Source organism: Phaseolus vulgaris, chromosome 5 (genome assembly GCF_051622355.1).
Source record: "Phaseolus vulgaris cultivar YP4 chromosome 5, ASM5162235v1, whole genome shotgun sequence".
NCBI classification, from domain to species: Eukaryota; Viridiplantae; Streptophyta; class Magnoliopsida; order Fabales; family Fabaceae; genus Phaseolus; species Phaseolus vulgaris.
Window position 1 is genome coordinate 43,147,046 of NC_143502.1, and position 17,717 is coordinate 43,164,762.

The following is a 17,717-nucleotide window of genomic DNA, read 5'->3' on the forward strand; positions in this document are numbered from 1 at the left end:
TTCATAAACCTAGTATTTAAAAGTTGTGAGAGATTTTTGGAGAAATAAAATCCTGGTCAAAGTGGTAGTGGGTTCTTATGCATTACTCACCCATTCACTATTGGAAACACCACTTTCTTTGTCCGACTTTGTTGTTGTCCTGTGAATGAGACGATGCTGACTCTACTGATATAATAGACTGACATAGATAAAATTATTCAGTTAGTGAGAGTTGATGGAGGTTAAGATCTAGTCTTTAAATCATAATGAGATGATGAGATATTGAGATAATTATGCACATGACTCGGTGGGTTTCAATACACAAGTCTTCCGGAAGTAGAGTTATCTAATCTATTTTTATAATCTATTTATTTACTATTTTTGTTAATATATAAATTTTAGTTTAAATTTTTATATTATATTTTTTTAATAATACTTTTTTATTAACATATAATTATGGTTACTTGATATATAAATTGTATAATAATACATGAAAACTTTATATAAGAAAAAGTGATGATGGTTAAATGTGACCCCACGTGAGATGAAAAGACAATACAAGTTGAAAAGGTTGATACAAACCGCAACCCCATTCATATCCATTCTTGTTCCTCGAAATCTCTTGGCATAAACACAAACTCTGTAACTCCAACCATAACACATTTCAGATACAAAAAGAAAACCCCAAAGAAACCGAACACTTCTTTCACTGCCACACGCAACAACCAGAAATCTAGATACTCACATCACATCACCAACCACCAATTAACCACTGCCATTCTTTCACCATTCTCACTTTCTTTCTCTCTTTCTCTCTTTCTTTCGTTTTATATTTCTCTTCTTCTTCAACCCTTTCTCTCTCACCACGCACCATGGCTTCCATCTCACAAGGGCTTGTTCTCACCTCTGCCATGCTTCTCTCCACCACTCTCCTCTATGTTGCTTTCTCCAGGCAAAAGTCCAACCTTTCCTTTCGTGTTCATCACTCCAACAAACCCACCTTGCGCTCTTGCTTGTATTCAGGTAAATCCATTTGATTCGCTTACCCTTTTGTTTTTTCTGGTACACCAGCTCCGCATGCAATCATCTTTTCACACAAAATCCATTAAATTTTGAAACTTGTTTCCCGAATAACCTCTGCAAGATGCTCTGTTCTCTCCTGTTTTCATGACATTCAATCTCTTTCCCTTTCTTTGGGTTGGCTTAAGCTGTGTTTTGAATGTGTTGCGTGGTTTGCAGAGGAAAAGAAACGGGAGAAAAAGAAGACGAAGAAGAAAGTAAAATTTGCAGATAGTGTGAAGAAGGAAGGAAGAGAAAGAACAGAGGAAAAGAGAGCATCAAACAACTGCAGAGACGAAACCTCGGATTGTACTGGAATGCCGGCGAACAGAGTTGCTCTGTATAACGGGATTTTGAGGGAGCGAGTGCACAGAACCGAGTGCTCTTACTAATACTGAAACCCAATTTTCTGCAAAGATAGATCAAACCCTGTATTGTTGTACAATTGTGTAAGGAATCTGAAGAACTTAACAAAAACTCATCAATCTCTCTCTGTTTCTGTCTCTGTCTCTTTTTCTCTGTTCTGTCTCAGTCTATCACACTTTAAGTTTTCACATATAATTTTGTGGTGAGGAGGGTGTTAATACAATGCAAAAATTAAATAAATATAAAATCTGTGTAATCTTTTCTTGTGGTTGTAGATTGATTACCACAGGATTTTGTCCCATTGTCAAATACAAATTATTATTAGCCAAAGTTTTGTTTTCTTCCAAAATAAATACACTTCCACCCACTTCATTGAAACAGTTTTCTAAATCTTGTTATTTTTTTCACATCTAGGGTAAACAATACAAAATCTAATAAAGATTAATTCACTTAATTTTTAAAAGAAAATTTCATGTGAAAAAGCTACTAATTTAAAGATAATCATGTTTTAGGTTTCTATATTACATCTAGAGATGTAACAAGCTGAGAAATCCATTTAGAGCTGTTGGGTTTATTTGGATTCTAGTTACACTAAGAAAATAAAATATTATATATTAGGTTATTTACATTATTTAATTTATATGCATATTATACAATCCTATAATATGATTTGATTATTTTGTCATGTCATCATATTCATTACTGATGTGACAGCAAACTAAATATTATAATTGCCTGTATAAAAATATCTAACATAAGTACATTAGTGCATATGAATTATTCTCTGTTGACAAAGTCTTTTAGAGACTTAAAAACTAATTTATTTAAGTTCAAATAAACAATTTTATAGCTATAATAATATTAAAATATTGAGGTCATTAATGTCGAAGTCTTAAGAAAAGTTTTAGTCTACTAACTAATTTTGAAATCATGATTAAAAATAACTCTGTAAAAGAGATTTTCTAAAAATCCGAGTTAATCCTTAAAGAATATATTTCTCACACAAATCTGACTTAAATGTTATATTTGAGAGTTAAGTTGTGACTGTTTAGAATAAAATCAGTCTAATTTAACTTATTTTTAGGACCTTCAATTGAAAATTGTTACTAAAACAAGTTTTAGTTTGCATTCAAAATCTGACTTTTAGAGAATGTAGGGATGATGCTCAGAGTCAAACAAGTGGAAAAATCAAACATGTTTGACCAAGAATTTCTTATTAAGAAGTGTACACATAACAGCACAGTTGAATACTAAACTAAAAGCTATTAAATTGATTATGAACTTCTATCAGTGAATAGTTCCTAAAATTTATCACTAGCTCACATTTTAGACTTTGATTTTGTCTAACTTCTTGACTTGTTCAAGTTCTCACAAAATTCAAATAAAATTCATTGAAGATATCAATGAAAAGATAATGATATAAAAGAATAACAAGTGGCATAATAAAATAATATTTCTATATGATTCCAGAACAGTTAGACAAAAAGGAAGACAGACAAATTTAACATATCCAAGAATGACAAAGGTGAAAAGGACACCTGCAATTTCCATCGTACCATGGAGTAGGCTTGCTTGCCAAACTCACCAACCAATGACCTGCTCCACTCACTATTCACTATGCTTTTTCACTATGCTTCTAGAGACAAGAACCAAATACTTGTTAATCTAAAGCAAAAAATCTCAGTTTATGTCTGTTTGTTCTTCTCATCCTCATACCCTGATGCTCTTCCTCTTCTTCCTATGAGGTATGGCTCTGGGGAGGCATTATCACTGGGCATATTCAGCCCCTGATAAGATCGATTTGCTAAAAACTCTGCTCCTGATCTAGCATTTCCTTTCATTAGAGCATTAGAGTTATTCCGCAACTGCAGTGCCTTCTCTGTTGCATTTACCAAAGCAAGGACTTCTCTTTCTTCCCCAACATTTTCTGATAAATTTTCTGATAAAAATACAGACTTTCATTAGAAAATAAATTATTATTTATGATCTTATTTGGTAACTCAACTGAATCACTACCAGCATTAAGTTTCAAGGTTGGTGGTAAAATGGGTTTGAACATTATAAGTAGTAGTAACTGTGTCAATTTATGGGTTATGTTAACCGGAATTTTGTATTCCATGAAACAACAAGCTCATGATGATTAAGTGTTCTAATATAACTGCATTTCTTCAAGGGAATTTTTCTTTTACATGATACAATGTGATTAACAACAACACAGCTTCACTAATTATTATCACTAAATTATGAAGGTCGGTTTTGTTTCTTCAAAAAAATCAATAAAAGTAATCATTCAGTTGCAAGCATAGAAGCAAGGAATAAAAACTACCTTGGTTTTCAAAATCTTCAATGTATCCACCCTTCAAGAATGAAAACCGCGCTTCTTCCTCTTGGTCTCCAACTTCCATTTGAGGCAAATTAATTAGATCTCGAAATTCCATTACATATGCTCCTGTCCACTGGCTTCCCCTGGAAACAGATTAATATGGTCAAATCAGAAATCAACTCAGTCAAGGATTTAGAACAAACAAAACATAGAGAGGCTACACAAAACTATTAGCAATCCATATGAAAACTATCAGAGAGACATTTTTAAAATAAAAAGTATGTTTAACCATGATAGTGTACCTATTGAAAGCAATCATTGCTTCGAAGGGAGTAATAACTGGAGCTAGATACTCTTTGCTATCCAGTAGAGCAGTTTGGGCACAAGAAACGTACAGAAAAACATCACACTGATGAAATCAAACTGTAAGAAAGGTTTTACATGAAGGCAGACTGAAATAATATACTAAGGATGTAATAAATTTCACCTCAGGAAAGTTAGCAAGTTTAGCTGGGTTCGGTCTTCCCATAACCAAAGTATAGGCCTTCTTGCCTGCTGCAGTTATGAGCTCCTTCATTTGATTGATTATGTGAAGATAACCAGCTGCATCAGTACGCAATATGTCAAATTAAATCCCACTTCTATTGAAAAAAACAAGAATATATAACATTTACTCTCATTTGAGATAGTTTCCACATTTCTTACAGCTACCTAATCCATGATTAAGACTGTGAATCATTCACGTATGCATTCTGTAATCATAGACAATAATCAAATGATGTCTGACATAATAATGTTCCTCAAGTCAGGAAAGTATTCTTCACATCTCATTCAAGGTTAGTAACATTAAGGATTCACTCTTGATTTCCTTCCTTACTAGACAACAGTATTCAAATAAAATGTTTTTAGGAAGTTTGCAACGTTATAATGCTTCACAAGGCATGTGACAATATAATTCTGTATATGCACATGTTACTTTAGTAATAATAATAGGCACACAAAAAAATTGACAAGATAACATACCAACACCAAGAGTTCCAACTAAAATTCCAACAATATTAGCATCCTTAGCTCTCTCCACAAGGTAATATCTGCATAGTCATCACCCTATCTTAGTAATTTGAAGATATAACATGGCTTACACAAGACAGAGTAGTGCGTTTATATTGGGATACATACCTACGTTTAAGAATCCTCCTTTGTTGAAACAAGTCTGTCACCATTTGATTTTCATTTGCATCATATCTGACTAAAACCAACAGAAACCATAATAATTAAAATCATGATTCAGCAAAGAACCTAAAGTAAAAAATAAGTTGAGAAGCTTTTTCATTACATATACATGTTATATAGGTATACAGAAAAATTAAAACAGCGTAATAACTTCAGGGAGATTAGCTTCCCAAAATATACACTTTTGTTAGAGATGCCGTACAACACATGACATATGTATATACTAACTACTTTCCTCATGCCATTTCATGATAAAGGATAACATAAGGAGCCAAAATTAAATGGAGAAATTGACATCTATGTTGTCAAAACTGAGATCTTAATTAGGTTCAGGTGGGGATGGTAGGAACCATGCAAAATTATACTTAACATATGCATATGTGTAGAAAGTGATAAAAGCAAGGAAAATAACCTCCAATCACATCATTGAACTAGAACTGAAAATTCATAAGCTCAAAATCCGAAACCACTCATAATAGGTCAGATAAGTTTTTCATTACAACTATAAAGCGCAAGATCATGAATCTCACGAAATCACAAACCTTGCTACCTATCCTGCTCACATTTGGCTACATAAGTTGCAGAATCAGACAATTTCATGATTTTAATTGTGATCTTAACAACAATGATCAATATAAGCAATTTATGCAAGGAAATACAGGTTGCATGAGAAAGGTAAGCTTTTTTATGCAAATGAAACATAGAGATGTTGTAGCATATAAAGAAAAATACAGATGCACATGACAAATTTCTTAAAGGACAGGAAACTGCCAACCTATTTCACAAGTATTGAATGTGAGCACAACATTAGCAAAAGCTGAATCATCAAGTCCAATCCAAAAGAGCAAGTAGTCATCCATGCTTTGTCCCTCAGGTAATTTCCAAGTCAATCCCCCAATGCTATATGTAGTTCCATTTTCGTCATTGCAACCACTAGCTGGTTCTTGGAGCCCTTTTATCTTTTTGATATCTTTTGATGGAAACATAACTGAAGATGGAAAATCAGCAAAGTGAACGTCTGGCTTAGGGTCAAACCTGCATGACACTGATGATTCTAACAGTGCTTCTTTAAGTTGTTGCATTGAATGTGCATATTCCAGCCCAAAAACGACCTGGAAGCAGATGGTCCATGAAACACTAAATGTCAGAAACTTATATTGTAGAAAAATACCCATAAACTTCTCTTATATATGGCAGAGAAGCTGGAAAAATTAGCAATTCATACAAAGCAATGTAAGTCATCCCAAAAAAACTTCATAAAGATGTGAAGTCCAGTTTATAGTCTTAACAATTATCACCAGAGGATAACAGCAGCTACATTATTTCACATACACTACAAAATTCAGTTAATTTATATAAATATAAATCCAGGAATGATTAAATAAATAGTTATACCATGATAGGCTTACTATTTGTCAGAGCATATTTTGACATACTTTCAACGCAATCAGCTATGCAAATGGAAGCCTTCCCAAAAACAAAAAAGGATGGCAGAGTTGTTGTCCTGAACAGAGAAAAGAGGATCCAATAGAAGCATAAGAATTAGAATCTCAACCCTTAACTAAGATAAAGAATTAAACTGAGCAACCTAGTGGTACCATAGACACTATAATTACATCAAGTTGAAGTGCAGAAAGAAGGAATGGAATCTAAAGGAAACTAAGGTTATGAACCAACAGCATAAGTAATTGGGCAGTATCATACACAGATGGATATAGTTATTTCAAATGCATCTCTACACTCTACAATCAGATACGAGAAAAAAGACACATGATTTATAAAATAAGCTCAAATTAAAGACTTAAACAATGTTTTGGAAGTACTCACGGACTAAAACATGTATGTCCATAATGTATGACACAATCAGCATTAATGTGTGATGCTCCAACTTCATCAACACAACAACTGCCATACGCCGTGTCTGCCATCACAAACAATCCTACATCTGTCTCGTGCCCACTTTCTGTGGCATCAATTTCCTTCAATGATTGAAGTCTCTTGCGCAGAGCAGTGACCACTCTTGTTGAATCTTTTAGAAGATTATCAGGAAACTGAAATTCACACAAGAATATCCTTGCAATTGAGCAAAGTATAGTAATAATAACTCCCATCTACAAGGAGACCTTAAATATTCAAAATTTATACTGGGCTTGAAGGTAGTGTTAATAAAGACAAGTACTTCAATAGCTAGTGTTTTGCTCAGGCATTGATGAGTTTGAGGGAAAGGTGAAAGTGAACTTACTTGTAAGGCAACTCTGGTGAAGTTGTGAGTATGAATGAATTGAGCAGAGGCAGCAATATCATAATTTGATTCAAAATCCATCACCAAAGGTCACAAACAGTGAAACAAAATCAACTTTTTTTCTTTCTACGGCGCCCCTGTTAATCACATTTAGATAACCCAGAAGAATTTGAAAATACATGTAAAAATTTGAAACCCTAAACCCTAAATCTGAACGCACTCGCTACTATTGGAGACGCAGCTCTTAAACGGCGTCGTGCTGCTCTCCGCCGGCGTTTCTGAATCTATTCAGTTTTACTGTACTTAGGGCACACTCAATAGATTTGATTGATTTAGCTTCTGAATTTTAAGAATTTAAGAATAATAACTATTTTAGAATTATCCTTCTAAAAAGGAGTTTTAAAAACGAAAGTAATTTTTATTACATATATTATTCTATACTAATATGCTAAATTAAGTGTCTCCTAAACTTTATTTTTTGGTTTCATGTACTACATAATTTTTTTTATTTTGATTTTTCCATCAATATATTTTTTAATTTTAAATATGATGTTAGTTAATAAAATATAATATTTTTACCAAATGAAAAAAGTTAATAAAATATTATTTTAGTTCTTTGATTTTTTATCAGATGATTTTTAGTTTTTATTATTAATCATTAATTCTATTTAATTTAGTAAAACCATGGTTAACGAAATAAACAATAAAATAAACTAATAAATTACAAAGTAAGAATAGGTAATAAAAATAATATAGTAAAATTATAAAAGAAGTCATGTTTGGTAATCTTATTTATCAAACATAATAAATAAACACACTAAATATAGAAGTTTATGAATATTCGAATAACTTTTATAAAAAAAAATACATAGGTATTATTTTTATTATGAATTTATGAAAATTTTGAATAATATGTTAAATGGATGATTCATACATAATAATAAGAACATACATTTATTTTGTTTCCTAATTTCTCTTATCACATATTATTTTATAGTTAAAGAAAGTACAAAATTTATACAATGTAACATATGGCTATATTACATAACACATAAGTATAGTTTCTATTATTTTCCGATTAAAGTTTAATTTTGAAAATATTTATATTTTATTAAATATATTACACTGACCAATGGATATAGTAAACATGACTAACAAATAAATGTTCGTTTGTGTGTGAAACTGTTTGATTTTTTATCTGGTTGAATACTCATCCGTTTGATCTGAAATTTGTCGTGTTTTGTCCAAAATTCAATCAAGATTCTTATGTGAAATTTTAGGAAAAAACTATTCCATGAGAACTTTTCAAAAATTTTGTGCAAACCAAGACCAAAACTTGTGAAATTTCGCCTTACTTTCTGCAATTTTATTCTGGATTCGTATTGCATTGAAAAAACTCACACAAGTACTTTCATATGTTGTTTGCTCTCAGGTAAGGAGGCACGTCCATAAACAAATCACAAAAAGAAGATACGAGAAAGAAAAGTTGAGACCTTTTGTTTTTGGAAAACCAATTTTGTTCACTCTCGGTCTGGGACTTACAACGCCTTACTCCTTGGGTATTTTGGTTTGAAATTTTTACCAGAAATTCGTCATTGCGTCTATTCAGTTTTGGCTGAGATCTAAGACCCAAATTCGTCCCATAAGATTCAAAATAATTTTTTTATTCATCACTGCCTGGGCTGAAAGGAAAGTTCGTCTGTGTGAAACTGTTTGATTTTTTCTTGGATGAATACTCATCCGTTGGACCTGAATTTTGTCGCGTTTTGTCCTAAATTCAGTCAAGATTCTGACATGAAATTACAATAAAAAAACTATTATGGGAGAATTTTTCAGAAATTTTGTGCAAACCAAGGCTATCCTCTACCGAAACTTGTGAAATTCCAGCCTAATTTCTGCAATTTCATTCTGGGTCCGTATTGCACTGAAAAAAATTCACACAATCACTTTCGTATGTTGTTTGCACCCAGGCAAGGAGGCACGTCCATAAACGAATCACAAAAAGAAGATACGGGGAAGAAAAGTCAGGATGTTTTGTTTTCGGAAAACCGGTTTTGTTCACTCTCGGTCTGGGACTTACTACGCCTTACTCCTTGGGTATTTTGGTCTGAAATTTTTACCAGACATTTGTCACTGTGTCTATTGCGTTTTGGCTGAGGTTTGAGCCCCAGATTCGTCACACAAGATTTGCAATAAATTTTTTATTCGTCACTGCCAGAGCTAAAATGAAGGTTCGTTTGTGAGTGAAACTGTTTGATTTTTTTCGTGGGTGAATACTCATCCGTTTGACCTGAAATTTGTCGCGTTTTGTCCCAAATTCAGTGGAGATTCTTGGGTGGAATTTCAAGAAAAAACTATTTCGGGAGAATTTTTCAGAAATTTTGTCCAAACCAAGGCTATCCTCTACCGAAACTTGTGAAATTACGACCTAATTTCTGCAATTTCATTATGGGTCCGTATTGCGCTGAAAAGAATTCACGCAAACACTTCCGTGTGTTGTTTTCACCCAGGCAAGGAGGCACGTCCATAAAAGAATCACAAAAAGAAGATACAGGGAAGAAAAGCCAGGACGTTTTGTTTTCGGAAAACTGATTTTGTTCACTCTCGGTCTGGGACTTACTACGCCTTATTCCTTGGGTATTTTGTTATGAAATTTTTACCAGACATTCGTCACTGTGTCTATTGAGTATTGGCTGAGGAGGTTTGAGCCCCAAATTCGTCCCACAAGATTGACAATAAATTTTTTATTCGTCACTGCAAGGGCTGAAACGAAGGTTCGTTTGTGTGTGAAACTGTTTGATTTTTTCGTGGGTGAATACTCATCCGTTTGACCTGAAATTTGTCGCGTTTTGTCACAAATTCAATGGAGATTCTTGGGTGGAATTTCAGGAAAAAACTATTCTGGGAGAATTTTTTAGAAATTTTGTGCAAACCAAGGCTATCCTCTACCGAAACTTGTGAAATTCCGGCCTAATTTCTGCAATTTCATTCTGGGTCCGTATTGCGCTGAAAAGAATTCACGCAAGCACTTCCGTGTATTATTTGCACCCAGGCAAGGAGGCACGTCCATAAAGGAATCACAAAAAGAAGATACGAGGAAGAAAAGTCAGGATGTTTTGTTTTCGGAAAATCGGTTTTGTTCACTCTCGGTCTGGGACTTACTACGCCTTACTCCTTGGGTATTTTGGTCTGAAATTTTTACCAGACATTCGTCACTGTGTCTATTGAGTTTTGGCTGAGGTTTGAGCCCCAGATTCGTCCCACAAGATTGACAATAAATTTTTTATTCGTCACTGTCAGGGCTGAAAGGAAGGTTTGTTTGTTTGTGAAACTTTTTGATTTTTTTCGTGGGTGAATACTCATCCGCATAACCTAAAATTTGTCGCGTTTTGTCCCAAATTAAGTGGAGATTCATGATTGAAATTTCATGAAAAAAAAATTTCGGGAGAATTTTTCAGAAATTTTGTGCAAACCAAGGCTATCCTCTACCGAAACTTGTGAAATTCCGGCCTAATTTCTGCAATTTCATTCTGGGTCCGTATTGCGCTGAAAAGAATTCACGCAAGTACTTCCGTGTGTTTTTTGCACCCAGGCAAGGAGGCACGTCCATAAACGAATCACAAAAAGAAGATACGGGGAAGAAAAGGCAGGACGTTTTGTTTTCGGAAAACCGGATTTGTTCACTCTCGGTCTGGGACTTACTACGCCTTACTCCTTGGGTATTTTGGTCTGAAATTATTATCAGACATTCTTCACTGTGTCTATTGAGTTTTGGCTGAGGTTTGAGCCCTAGATTCGTCCCAAAAGATATGCAATAAATTTTTTATTTGTCACTGTCAGGGTTGAAAGGATGGTTCGTGTGTATGTGAAACTGTTTGATTTTTTTGGTGGGTGAATACTCATTCGTTTGACCTAAAATTTTTCGCATTTTGTCCCAAATTCAGTGGAGATTCTTGGGTGGAATTTCAGGAAAAAACTATTCCGGCAGAATTTTTCAGAAATTTTGTGCAAACCAAGGCTATCCTCTACTGAAACTTGTGAAATTTCGGCCTAATTTCTTCAATTTCGTTGTGGGTCCGTATTGCGCGTAAAAGAATTCACGCAAGCACATCCGTATGTTGTTTGCACCCAGGCAAGGAGGCACGTCCATAAATGAATCACAAAATGAAGATACGGGGAAGAAAAGTCAGGACGTTTTGTTTTCGGAAAACCGATTTTGTTCACTCTCGGTCTTGGACTTACTACGCCTTACTCCTTGGGTATTTTGTTCTGAAATTTTTACCAGACATTCGTCAATGTGTCTATTGCGTTTCGGCTGAGGTTTGAGCTCCAGATTCGTCACACAAGATTTGCAATAAACTTTTTATTCGTCACTGCCAGAGCTGAAATGAAGGTTCGTTTGTGTGTAAAATTGTTTGACTTTTTTCGTGGGTGAATACTCATCCGTTTGACCTGAAATTTGTTGCGTTTTGTCCCAAATTCAGTGGAGATTATTGGGTGGAATTTCAGGAAAAAACTATTCCGGGAGAATTTTTCAGAAATTTTGTGCAAACCAAGGCTATCCTCTACCGAAACTTGTGAAATTCCGGCCTAATTTCTGCAATTACATTCTAGGTCCGTATTGCGCTGAAAAGAATTCACGCAAGCACTTCCATGTGTTGTTTGCACCCAGGCAAGGAGGCACGTCCATAAACGAATCACAAAAAGAAGATATGGAGAAGAAAAGCCAAGACGTTTTATTTTCGGAAAACCGGTTTTATTCACTCTCGGTCTGGGACTTACTACGCCTTACTCCTTGGGTATTTTGTTCTGAAATTTTTACCAGACATTCGTCACTGTGTCTATTGAGTTTTTGCTGAGTTTTGAGCCCCATATTCGTCCCACAAGATTGGAAATAAAAATTTTATTTGTCACTGCCAGAGCTGAAAGGAAGGTTTGTTTGTTTGTGAAACTGTTTCATTTTTTTGGTGGGTGAATACTCATCCGTTTGACATGAAATTTATTGCATTTTGTCCCAAATTCAGTGGAGATTCTTGGTTGGAATTTCAGGAAAAAACTATTGCGGGATAATTTTTCAGAAATCTTGTGCAAACAAAGGCTATCCTCTACCGAAACTTGTGAAATTCTGGAATAATTTCTACAATTTCATTATGGGTCCGTATTGCGCTGAAAAAAATTCACGCAAGCACTTCCGTATGTTGTTTGCACCCAGGCAAGGAGGCACGTCCATAAACGAAACACAAAAAGAAGATACGGGGAAGAAAAGCCAGGACGTTTTTTTTTCGAAAAATCGATTTTGTTCACTCTCGGTCTGGGACTTACTACGCCTTACTCATTGGGTATTTTGGTTTGAAATTTTTACCAGACATTCCTCACTGTGTCTATTGAGTTTTGGCTGAGGTTTGAGCCCCAAATTCTTCCCACAAGATTGGCAATAAATTTTTTATTCGTCACTGCCAGGGCTAAAAAGGAAGATTCGTTTGTGTGTGAAACTGTTTGATTTTTTTGGTGGCTGAATACTCATCCGTTTGACCTTAAATTTGTCGCATTTTGTCCCAAATTCAGTGGAGATTCTTGGGCGGAATTTAAGGAAAAAACTATTCTGGGATAATTTTTCAGAAATTTTGTGCAAACCAAGGCTATCCTCTATCGAAACTTGTGAAATTTCGGCTTATATATGCAATTTCATTATGGGTCCGTATTGCGTTGAAAAGAATTAACGCAAGCACTTCCGTTTGTTGTTTGCACCTAGGCAAGGAGACACGTCCATAAACGAATCACAAAAAGAAGATATGGGGAAGAAAATCCAGGACGTTTTGTCTTCGGAAAACCGGTCTTGTTCACTCTCGGTCTGGGACTTAATACGCCTTACTCCTTGGTTATTTTGGTCTGAAATTTTTACCAGACACTCGTCACTGTGTCTATTGAGTTTTGGCTGAGGTTTGAGCCCCAAATTTGTCTCCCAAGATTGACAATAAATTTTTTATTCGTCACTGCCAGGGCTGAAAGGAAGGTTCGTTTCTTTGTGAAACTGTTTGATTTTTTTCGTGAGTGAATACACATCCGTTTGCCCTGAAATTTGTCGCGTTTTGCCGCAAATTCAGTGGAGATTCTTGGGTGAAATTTCAGGAAAAAACTATTCCGGGAGAATTTTTTAGAAATTTTGTGCAAACCAAGGCTATATCCCCTACCAAAACTTGTGAAATTCCGGCCTAATTTCTGCAATTACATTCTGGGTCCGTATTGCGCTGAAAAGAATTCACGCAAGCACTTCCGTATGTTGTTTGCACCCAGGCAATGAGGCACGTCCATAAACGAATCACAAAAAAAGATACGGTGAAGAAAAGCAAGGACGTTTTATTTTCGGAAAACCGGATTTGTTCACTCTCGGTCTGGGACTTACTATGCCTTACTCCTTGGGTATTTTGGTCTGAAATTTTTACCACACATTCGTCACTGTGTCTATTGAGTTTTGGTTGAGGTTTGAGCACTAGATTCGTCCCACAAGATTGGCAATAAATTTTTTATTCGTCACTGCTAGGGTTGAAAGGAAGGTTTGTTTGTTTGTGAAACTGTTTCATTTTTTTCGTGGGTGAATACTCATCCGTTTGACCTGAAATTTGTCGCGTTTTGTCCCAAATTCAAGGGAGATTCTTGGGTGGAATTTCAAGAAAAAACTATTCTGGGAGAATTTTTCAGAAATTTTGTGCAAACCAAGGCTATTCTCTACCGAAACTTGTGAAATTCTGGTCTAATTTCTGCAATTTTATTCTGGATCCGTATTGCGCTGAAAAGAATTCACGCAAGCACTTCCGTGTGTTGTTTGCACCCAGGCAAGGAGGCACGTCTATAAACGAATCACAAAAAGAAGATAAGAGAAAGAAAAGCCAGAACGTTTTGTTTTCGGAAAACCGGTTTTGTTCACTTTGGGTCTGGGACTTACTACACCTTACTCCTTGGGTATTTTGGTCTGAAATTTTTACTAGACATTCGTCACTGTGTCTATTGAGTTTTGGCAAAGGTTTGAGCCCCAGATTCGTCCCACAAGATTGACAATAAATTTTTTATTCGTCATTGCCAGAGCTGAAAGGGAGGTTCGTTTGTGTGTGAAACTATTTGATTTTTTTTGTTGGTGAATACTCATTCGTTTGACCTGAAATTTGTCGCGTTTTGTCCCAAATTCAAGGGAGATTCTTGGGTGGAATTTCAAGAAAAAACTATTCCGGGAGAATTTTTCAGAAATTTTGTGCAAACCAAGGCTATTCTCTACCGAAACTTGTGAAATTCTGGTCTAATTTCTGCAATTTTATTCTGGATCCGTATTGCGCTGAAAAGAATTCACGCAAGCACTTCCGTGTATTGTTTGCACCCAGGCAAGGAGGCACGTCCATAAACGAATCACAAAAAGAAGATAAGAGAAAGAAAAGCCAGAACGTTTTGTTTTCGGAAAACCGGTTTTGTTCACTTTGGGTCTGGGACTTACTACACCTTACTCCTTGGGTATTTTGGTCTGAAATTTTTACTAGACATTCGTCACTGTGTCTATTGAGTTTTGGCTGAGGTTTGAGCCCCAGATTCGTCCCACAAGATTGACAATAAATTTTTTATTCGTCATTGCCAGAGCTGAAAGGGAGGTTCGTTTGTGTGTGAAACTGTTTGATTTTTTTTGTTGGTGAATACTCATTTGTTTGACCTGAAATTTGTCGCGTTTTGTCCCAAATTCAAGGGAGATTCTTGGGTGGAATTTCAAGAAAAAACTATTCCGGGAGAATTTTTCAGAAATTTTGTGCAAACCAAGGCTATTCTCTACCGAAACTTGTGAAATTCTGGTCTAATTTCTGCAATTTTATTCTGGATCCGTATTGCGCTGAAAAGAATTCATGCAATCACTTCCGTGTGTTGTTTGCACCCAGGCAAGGAGGCACGTCCATAAACGAATCACAAAAAGAAGATAAGAGAAAGAAAAGCCAGAACGTTTTGTTTTCGGAAAACCGGTTTTGTTCACTTTGGGTCTGGGACTTACTACACCTTACTCCTTGGGTATTTTGGTCTGAAATTTTTACTAGACATTCGTCACTGTGTCTATTGAGTTTTGGCTGAGGTTTGAGCCCCAGATTCGTCCCACAAGATTGACAATAAATTTTTTATTCGTCATTGCCAGAGCTGAAAGGGAGGTTCGTTTGTGTGTGAAACTGTTTGATTTTTTTTGTTGGTGAATACTCATTCGTTTGACCTGAAATTTGTCGCGTTTTGTCCCAAATTCAGTGGAGATTATTGGGTGGAATTTCAGGAAAAAACTATTCCGGAAGAATTTTTTAGAAATTTTGTGCAAACAAAGCTATCCTCTACCGAAACTTGTGAAATTTCGGCCTAATTTCTGCAATTTTATTCTGGGTCCGTATTGCGCTGAAAAGAATTCACGCAAGCACTTCCGTGTGTTGTTTGCACCCAGGCAAGGAGGCACGTCCATAAACGAATCACAAAAAGAAGATACGGGGAAGAAAAGGCAGGACGTTTTGTTTTCGGAAAACCGGATTTGTTCACTCTCGGTCTGGGACTTACTACGCCTTACTCCTTGGGTATTTTGGTCTGAAATTATTATCAGACATTCTTCACTGTGTCTATTGAGTTTTGGCTGAGGTTTGAGCCCTAGATTCGTCCCAAAAGATATGCAATAAATTTTTTATTTGTCACTGTCAGGGTTGAAAGGATGGTTCGTCTGTGTGTGAAATTGTTTGATTTTTTTCGTGGGTGAATACTCATCCGTTTGACCTGAAATTTGTCATGTTTTGTCCCAAATTCAGTGAAAATTCTTGGGTTGAATTTCAAGAAAAAACTATTCCGAGAGAATTTTTCATAAATTTTGTGCAAACCAAGGCTATCCTCTACCGAAACTTGTGAAATTCCGGCCTAATTTTTGTAATTTCATTCTGGGTCCGTATTGCGCTGAAAAGAATTCACGCAAGCACTTTCGTGTGTTGTTTGCACCCAGACAATGAGGCATGTCCATAAACGAATCACAAAAAGAAGATACAGGAAAGAAAAACCTGGACATTTTGTTTTCGGAAAACCGAATTTGTTCAGTCTCGGTCTTGGACTTACTACGCCTTACTCCTTGGGTATATTGGTCTGAAATTTTTACCAAACATTTGTCACTGTGTCTATTGAGTTTTGGCTGAGGTTTGAGCCCAGATTCGTTCCACAAGATTCATAATAAATTTTTCATTCGTCACTGTCAGGGTAGAAAGTAAGGTTTGTTTGTGTGTGAAACTGTTTTATTTTTTTCGTGGGTGAATACTCATCCATTTGACCTTAAATTTGTCGTGTTTTGTCCTAAATTCAGTGGAGATTCTTTGATGGAATTTCAGGAAAAAAACTATTCCGGAAGAATTTTTCAGAAATTTTGTGCAAACCAACGCTATCTTCTACCAAATTTTTGAAATTTGAACCTACTTTCGACAATTTTATTTTAGGTTCGTATTACATTGAAAAAATTCACATACGTACTTTCTTATGTTGTTTGCACCCAGGTAAGGAGGAACGTCAATAAACAAATCACAAAAAAAGATACGGGAAAGAAACACCGGAACTTTTTATTTTTGGAAAATCAATGTTTTTCACTCTCGGTCTGGGACTTACTACACCTTACTCCTTGGGTATTTTGGTATGAAATTTTTATCAGTCATTCGTCACTGTGTCTATTGCGTTTTCGCGTAGCTTTGAGCCATAAATTTGTCCCACAAGATTCATAATAAATTTTTTATTCATCACTGCCTGGGTTGAAAGGAAGGTTCGTTTGTGTGAAATTGTTTGATTTTTTTCTTGGGTGAATACTCATCCGTTGGATCTGAATTTTGTCGCGTTTTGTCCCAAATTCAGTTGAGATTCTTACATGGAATTTCAATTAAAAAACTATTCCGGGAGAATTTTTCAGAAATTTTGTGTAAACCAAGGCTATGCTCTACAAAAAAATTTGAAATTTGAGCCTACTTTCGGCAATTTTATTTTGGGTCCGTATTACGTTGAAAAAATTTACGTACATTCTTTCATATGTTTTTTGCACCCAGGTAAGGAGAAACGTCCATAAAAAGATCACACTAAACAAATACGGAGAAGATAAGCCGGAACGTTTTGTTTTCGGAAAACCAATTTTGTTCACTCTCGGTCTGGGACTTACTACACCTTACTCCTTGGGTATTTTGGTATGAAATTTTTACCAGACATTTGTCACTGTGTCTATTGAGTTTTGGCTGAGATTTGATCCCCAAATTCGTCCCACAAGATTCATAATAAATTTTTTATTCATCATTGCCTGGGCTGAAAGGAAGGTTCGTTTGTGTGAAACTGTTTGGTTTTTTTCATTGGTGAATACTCATCCGTTGGACTTGAATGTTGTCGCGTTTTTTCCCAAATTCAGTCGAGATTCTTACATGGAATTTCAATAAAAAACTATTTCGGGAGAATTTTTCAGAAATTTTGTGCAAACCAAGGTTATCCTCTACCAAAATTTGTGAC

The 17,717-nt window shown here is 35.4% G+C and overlaps 2 protein-coding genes across 8 annotated transcripts; one reads left to right on the top strand and one right to left on the bottom strand.

Annotated features, from left to right (window-relative positions):
• The first annotated feature begins 502 nt into the window (after window positions 1–502).
• Window positions 503–1,537, top strand: LOC137836036 (cytochrome P450 family protein). The gene is made up of 2 exons (XM_068644845.2): window positions 503–1,002; window positions 1,219–1,537. Exons 1-2 carry the CDS (start codon window positions 852–854, stop codon window positions 1,428–1,430), a joined length of 363 nt encoding a protein of 120 aa, XP_068500946.1. The 5' UTR covers window positions 503–851; the 3' UTR covers window positions 1,431–1,537.
• A 1,287-nt stretch (window positions 1,538–2,824) lies between these two features.
• On the bottom strand, window positions 2,825–7,564 carry LOC137836035 (diphthamide synthesis DPH2 family protein). 7 transcript variants are annotated; one of them, XM_068644844.2, is made up of 10 exons: window positions 7,203–7,564; window positions 6,788–7,011; window positions 6,356–6,464; window positions 5,736–6,072; window positions 4,907–4,976; window positions 4,751–4,818; window positions 4,215–4,330; window positions 4,030–4,136; window positions 3,731–3,870; window positions 2,825–3,331 (listed from the first exon to the last, which is right to left on the bottom strand). In XM_068644844.2, the coding sequence occupies exons 1-10, from the start codon at window positions 7,281–7,283 to the stop codon at window positions 3,090–3,092; spliced, it is 1,494 nt and encodes a 497-aa protein (XP_068500945.2). In that variant the 5' UTR covers window positions 7,284–7,564; the 3' UTR covers window positions 2,825–3,089. The 7 variants fall into 7 exon arrangements, with proteins under 7 accessions (XP_068500945.2, XP_068500944.2, XP_090158600.1 ...); XM_068644843.2 differs by having other exon boundaries at window positions 2,825–3,343; XM_090302474.1 differs by having other exon boundaries at window positions 2,825–3,343; window positions 6,397–6,464; window positions 7,203–7,536.
• Between the last annotated feature and the right edge of the window lie 10,153 nt (window positions 7,565–17,717).

What these genes read in the sequence shown, in the direction of transcription:
- LOC137836035 (XM_068644843.2), bottom strand. Translation starts at nt 7,283, where the DNA reads ATGGATTTTGAATCAAATTATGATATTGCTGCCTCTGCTCAATTCATT. An exon ending in AGGAGGATTCTTAAACGTAG is followed by an intron (nt 4,819 to 4,906) that starts GTATGTATCCCA and finishes ATGACTATGCAG; the next exon opens with ATATTACCTTGTGGAGAGAG. An exon ending in AGTTGGAACTCTTGGTGTTG is followed by an intron (nt 4,331 to 4,750) that starts GTATGTTATCTT and finishes GTACTGATGCAG; the next exon opens with CTGGTTATCTTCACATAATC.
- LOC137836036 (XM_068644845.2), top strand. Translation starts at nt 852, where the DNA reads ATGGCTTCCATCTCACAAGGGCTTGTTCTCACCTCTGCCATGCTTCTC. An exon ending in GCGCTCTTGCTTGTATTCAG is followed by an intron (nt 1,003 to 1,218) that starts GTAAATCCATTT and finishes CGTGGTTTGCAG; the next exon opens with AGGAAAAGAAACGGGAGAAA.